This window comes from Nicotiana tomentosiformis, chromosome 9 (assembly GCF_000390325.3).
Source record: "Nicotiana tomentosiformis chromosome 9, ASM39032v3, whole genome shotgun sequence".
In the NCBI taxonomy this organism is placed as follows: domain Eukaryota; kingdom Viridiplantae; phylum Streptophyta; class Magnoliopsida; order Solanales; family Solanaceae; genus Nicotiana; species Nicotiana tomentosiformis.
The window spans coordinates 9,718,587-9,724,855 of record NC_090820.1 but is presented as its reverse complement, the minus strand read 5'-3'; the positions used below and the strand labels follow the sequence as shown (position 1 = coordinate 9,724,855).

Genomic DNA, 6,269 nt, shown 5'->3' with positions numbered 1-6,269 from the left:
GTGCTACTTTTATTTCGAGTTCGAAACGTTTACTCGACTACTAAGCCTGTGGGCTACTTTTATTTTCGATTTCGAACAATTAAAGGCTACGAAGGCCGAATTCGATGAAATCGCCTAAATCCTTATGAAAACATTCGCAAGGCATGAATACAATCTTCACAAGGCAAGAAAACAGAAGCAAATTAGTAAAAGAAAAAGATATTAGTATAAATGTACAAAGATTGTTTACGCAAATAAATGCAACATGGAAGCTAAGGGCTAAGATTCTGGGTTATCATCGAGAGCGGTCTCTTCTCCACCGGTCTCTCCCTCGTTATCGGACTCGCTCTTGCTACCATCATCATCATCATTATCATCGTCGCCATCAGAAGCCAAGGCTTTAGCATCAGCTTCGAGTTCTTTGGCCCTTTTTATCTCTTCAGCAAGATCGAAACCTCGAGCGTGTATCTCCTCGAGGGTTTCCCTCCGAGATCGACACTTAGAAAGTTCGGCAACCCAATGTGCTCGAGTGTCGGCAGTGTCCGCTGCCTCTCTTGCCTCCATTTGAGCAGCCTTGGCATCGACTCGATACACAACAATAGACTTTGCCCGCCATGACTTTCGATGACTCAATCTCCGCCTTGGCCTCAGCAAGCCTTATTTCAAGCTCCTCGATCCTCTTGGCCTGAGCCGAACCTTTTGCTTGACGCTTCGAAGCTGAACATTGGTCGATGATAATTTGGCCAAGATTGTTTCTTTTTCTGCAGCCAGGCGGTCGATAGTCTCCTTCCACCGATCACATTCGGACTTGATTTGATCGACTTCTTCCCGAAAGCAACACGATCTTTTCAACCTTTTGTTGCAGCTGATATAACGAAGGTTTAGCTTCCACATTTGGGTCAAACCCATACTCTAACAGAACGAGGCTCACATGATTATCTACTTCGGCCTCTTCTTCACGAGCCTTAGCCAAATCTGCTTGGAGGTCCCTTATAACCTCATACTTTTGGCCGCAAAGAAGCCGCATAGCATCTCTCTTCCCCGAGATCTTTTGAAGCTCGGCCTCATACTGGCTAAGGTCGGATCGAAACTTTCTATTGCCCTACACATAAGGGAAAAAACAGAAGTCATGTTTAGAAAAGAACGAAGAAACCAAGCGTAGTAAAATCATTACCCGAGAAATGAAATGTTGGGCCTCTTCTAGGAGAAGAGAAGTGTCACTAATATCGGAGGCATCACCGACTCCAGTAAAGCAATCCTGAAAAGGATCCCTTACACTAGAGCCTCCACCCATATCGGGGGTCTTCAATTCTCGAGCTTCCTTTAACGCCTCCTCAGAAAAGGTCGGAAGAGAAGGTGAATGACCCACTATCGTGGTCCCGAGAATCACTCGGGACGCTCTGATCGAGGCTCGGGGTATCGAAACCGGCCCCGACTGGTGTAGCTGTCAGTGGCTCAGAAGGTCTAGCGACCTCGATAGCTTTAGCTTTCGCGGATCGGACCACCAAAGCCAAATCATCATCATCATCATCATCATCATCATCATCATCTTCTTCTTCTTCTTCTTCTTCTTCTTCTTCTTCTTCTTCTTCTTCTTCTTCTTCTTCTTCTTCTTCTCTCAGTCGTTGGACCGAGTCCATCGGAAGAGCGATTGCCTTCCTTCTCACCCTTCGAGTTTTGGGCTTGAGGTCCTATGACAGAGAGACAACTTTTCGCTTTTTATCTTTCCCCAGTTTCGGGACCGGGGACTTGGTTCCTTCCTCACCACTCGAAGACCTCAAAACGACATCCTTGGTTACGCCTGCATGAAAGGAAGTCAGTAACGGATGGAGCATAAAAAATGTTTCGAAAAACATGAGAAGTGACCCTTACCGTGATTCTTGGCCTCCCACCTACCTTTCGCCAAATCACGCCAAGCGCATTCGGCATAAGAGGAAGTCGAGGCTAACTTCCGAACCCAATCCTCGAGATCGGGTACCGCTTGTGGCATCCAAGGGGCAACTGTATATCGGAGGGAGATATCAGATAGAACCAGAGAAAGATACGAAAAGCAACGCCTTGTGAAAATCACTTACGGTCGAAATTCCATTCCTCGGGGAACGACATTTTATCTTCCGGGATAAGGTCATGGGTCCTCACCCAAATATAACAGCCCATCCAACCCAATCATTGTCTTCGTCGATGCTTGACATTAAAGCTTTTGATGCCCGACGATGGAGCCTGATTAGTCCTCAAAAGATTTGAGGCCGATACAATCGTATGAGGTGATTTAGGGTAAAATCCAGCCCCCCGACCTTGTTGGAGAAGAAGCGAAGTAAGGTTACTATGCGCCATAGAGAAGGATAAATTTGACCGAGAGTGACCTGATATCTTTTGCAAAAATCAATAACCACTGGGTCGACGGGACCCAATGTGAAGGGGTACTTATAAACACTTAAAAAACCCTCCACATGAGCAATGACACTCTCTTCGGGAGAGGGAATTTGAAACACAACCTCGGGACCCCAGTTGTAGTCTTTCCTCACAACCTCGAGATGTCCCCCTGTTATCGAGCACATGTACATCGACACATGCTCACATCGACCCGGAACTGACAAAGGATTTTTCACCTTAAAATTGATCTTCAGAGTACACGGGCCAGGAATATACTCGTGGGGAGGTGGCTCCACCGGCGCCTTGTCGCCGGACGACCGTGAAGAGGAAGCTTTCTCCTTCTAAGGTACGGTTTTGAAGTTTTTGCCATCGATGTAAGAGAAAGAAAAGCAAAGGAAGATGAAAGGTTGATGGTGCCAAACGCTGATGAAGGTGGCTCTACAAGCGGCGAAATAGAGGCAGAAAGAGTAAGAAAATTTGGGAGATTGAAGATGTAAAAGTGGTAAATGATAAATGGAAGAGTTATTTATATGTTTATATCGTGGCGGTTCAGTATCAGCGGTGGCCGACCACCGTCTGACGTGCATTAAATACCTTGAAAGACTGAATCGACGGGACAGCTATCACGTACGTCATGATCGAGCCCAGTGAAAACGTCAGCTTATAATCTGATCGAGCCGTTGAAAATCATATCGCTTCTCACCACATTCTTCCTGAGAAACGAGGAGACTATCTGTATACGGTCGAAATAGATTTTGGCCTCCGTACGATTGATCGAGTTCGAATGGTAAGCGATCGAAGTGAGACTTCGAGACGAGTTCCGAGGATAGTACAAACAGGCTTCGAGCTCCAAGACTGATCGAGGAATCGACTCGGTATCATTATCGAGCCCATGACCAAATCGAACCACAAGGCAACGTGAAGGTTGTCGAAGATGCACAAACCGATTGACACTCACCCCGAATGTCGAACTTGAACCAAGGCCGAGGGCTCGACCCAATACCGAGCTCGAGCCAGTATCGAGCTCGCAGACATGAGCCGTTGCAACCGCAATAAGGGAGAGAATCTTGGCAGGAATCGCGAAAGAGAGAATTCATCATGGGTTCTCCACTATATATTTTTTATTATAAATAAAGTAAGATCCCTCTACTATAAAATGAGAATCTTTGTAAGCACAGAGGACACATTGTAAAAAAAGACTACTTCTATTTATTGAAGAATAAACATCTTGAGCTTGTTTTACTCAGCATATTCACTCTTCCTGTTCAATAATTTATATCCCATTTTTATAGCCAAGAATCTCAACATTTTCATTTCTACGTACGATTTATGTCAAGCTATATCACATATTCTTAGAATTACTTATAAATTCAACTATATCTGATTTTTCGGGTAAACAATCACTTTTGTTTTAGAGGCAAAAGAAAATCACTCCCGAAAGGCTTCATAATTTTCTTTGCATTTTAAATTAAATATTGAGATTCTCTAAAGTTATGATATGCTAGAATTTGTTTAATCGAACACGTATTAAGAAAATATAAGCAAATAAAATATTAATTGTAAATCAAACTAGACTTATAGCCTATTTGCGAAGCTTCTTTTTTTCTAGAATTCGTTTTTTCCAAAAGTGATTACCCGAACGATGGAAATTGACAGCTCGATCACATGTTAGGTACAACTAAGGAAAGGAACACGATGTTATCACTTTTTCCAATTCAACGTTGTTTAGGAAAAGTATTCTGATTAAAAAAATCAAAACCAATTAGTAACTCCATTCTAATTTACGTGAATTATTTCTTTTTTATTCGTTTAAAAAATAATAATTCTTTTTTAAATTTAAAATAATTTTACTTAAATTTATAATTCTACCCAGAATCTTTTATAATCACACAAATACTCTGGGTCTATTTTTGAATTGTTTAATACAACAGATTTTAAAAATTTTTATTTTTTTAAAACTCCGTGTCCAATCAAACACGTTAAGAACGGATGGAGTAATTGAAATATTACCCCTTAATTTCTCCATTATTATAAATCGCCCCCTCCTACTTTATATTTCCTCTATTCGTCTGCCCTTTTCTCTTTCTTCGCCTTTCTTTCTGTGCAGACTTTCTCCTCACAGCGTCCCAATTCAGCTACTTTACAATGACTCATATCCTTAAAAAGTCATGAATATTTTTAATTTATATGATTATTTATTACATTTTTGGGCATATTCTTGAATTGGGTTTCAATTTCTGATTGTTTTTATGGTAAATTTGTTAGTTTTCCCCAAAGTTTGGTGCTTTTGGTGTTTTAGTTTTGTGGGTATTTGAAATTTGTTGAAATTTATGTTTAATTTTGTGTTTTATGGTGTTTGTTTTTGAAATATTGTGTGTCCTATAGTTTTTGCTTATTTTATTTTATATTGTAAAAATATTGTACCTTTTTTGTGTGTATTTTTGTGGGCACTTCAAATTGAATGAGATTTTGTGAAATCTAATTAGATTTATGTTTGCCTTTTTGTTTTTATGTTTTTTTTTATGTGTTTTGTATATTAGCAAAATTTAATTGTTTATTGTCAATAACCTTTTTATGATCATGATTTTACCTCTTTTTTTGTGTTTAATTTTGCGGGGTACTTCAAATTGGATGAGATCTATTTTTCCTTTTGTGTATTATGGTGTTTTCTTGGTAACTTTTTTGTGTGGAATTTTGTGGGTACATTAAATTTTAGTTAGATTTACTTTTTGCTTTTAGTTTTATGGTGTCTTTTTGTTTTTGGAATTTTACATTTGTGTTACCATGACTGAATCGAACGGGGAAATCAGAGGGAAAAAGATCGGGAAAGAGCTCAAGCTCGGACTGGTAAAGGCAAGACTAAGGGAAAAGATGATGGTTTGACTCCTGAGCAGCGCCGTGAAAGGTACATATATTTTTTCAAAGATTAGGTTTTTATGTATTTAACTGTTTATTAGTGGATTTTGAGTGTTATTTTATATGTTTGTTGAATATAGGGATGCAAAAGCTCTGCAAGAGAAGACTGCAAAGAAGACGGCAAAAGATGCAGGAGGTAGCAATGCTGGAACTAAAGACACCAAGAAGTAAAGAGCTGCTGTTTGCTCAATGTGGTTTGTTAGCTTTCTGGAGATTTATAGATTTAATTATTTCTTAATCCCGGCGTTTCGTGTGTTCAATGTATCATCAGTTCTATGTTGTGTTGCAGTATGACATTGAGTTGAATCTTAGTATGTTGTACACTTGAAATATAAAAGGCTTTCGCTTTCCTGATATGATCTGGCTGTTGCCGATTCGAACTTGCCTGGAATTGAGGCGTAGTAGTAGTTGTTGTTTGATATGGTTTGTCTGTTGCTGATTCTGGTTTGTTTTTGTGGGACGTCAATTTAGAACTTTAGGTCACCAACTGGATTATGTGTCTTGGTTCAGTGTTGGTTAGGAGAGGTGCCTATTTGGTTATAGAACTTTCTTTAGCAAAAAATTTTCAGAGTTTTGTGATTTATTTCCTATTCCCGGTAGGCATTTAAGATTCTTTTATAAGGTAATAAGTGTTAGGTTTTGCTTTTCTTTGTGAGTTTCTTGTTTGGAGGGAAGCTTTGGAGCAACGATAAAGTAATCTCCAAAATCGAGCCGTGGAATCTGTCATTGATACTTGAGTCAAGGTAGGCTGCCTATAAAATAACCCCTTAGGGTATGGCCCTTCCCCGAATCCTGCATTAACACGGATGCTTCGTGCACGGGGCTGCCCCTTTTTTATGAGTTCCTTGTTTGACATCTATTTTGAAGAGACTATTGGTTTAGATGAGCACAATCAAGTTAGACATCATTCTTGGCTATTAGGATAAATTTAGTAAAGGCAGAGGGTCAATTAATGAACTTAGAATTTTCTCAGAATTAAATACTGATGCTACAGGTGTCGT

General features: G+C 40.0%; 1 protein-coding gene across 1 annotated transcript; it reads left to right on the top strand.

The window, feature by feature from the left end:
• Window positions 1-4,065: 4,065 nt before the first annotated feature.
• Window positions 4,066-5,624, top strand: LOC104105032 (uncharacterized). Its single transcript, XM_009613259.4, has 3 exons — window positions 4,066-4,504; window positions 5,152-5,257; window positions 5,349-5,624. The coding sequence occupies exons 1-3, from the start codon at window positions 4,498-4,500 to the stop codon at window positions 5,437-5,439; spliced, it is 204 nt and encodes a 67-aa protein (XP_009611554.1). The 5' UTR covers window positions 4,066-4,497; the 3' UTR covers window positions 5,440-5,624.
• Window positions 5,625-6,269: the final 645 nt, after the last annotated feature.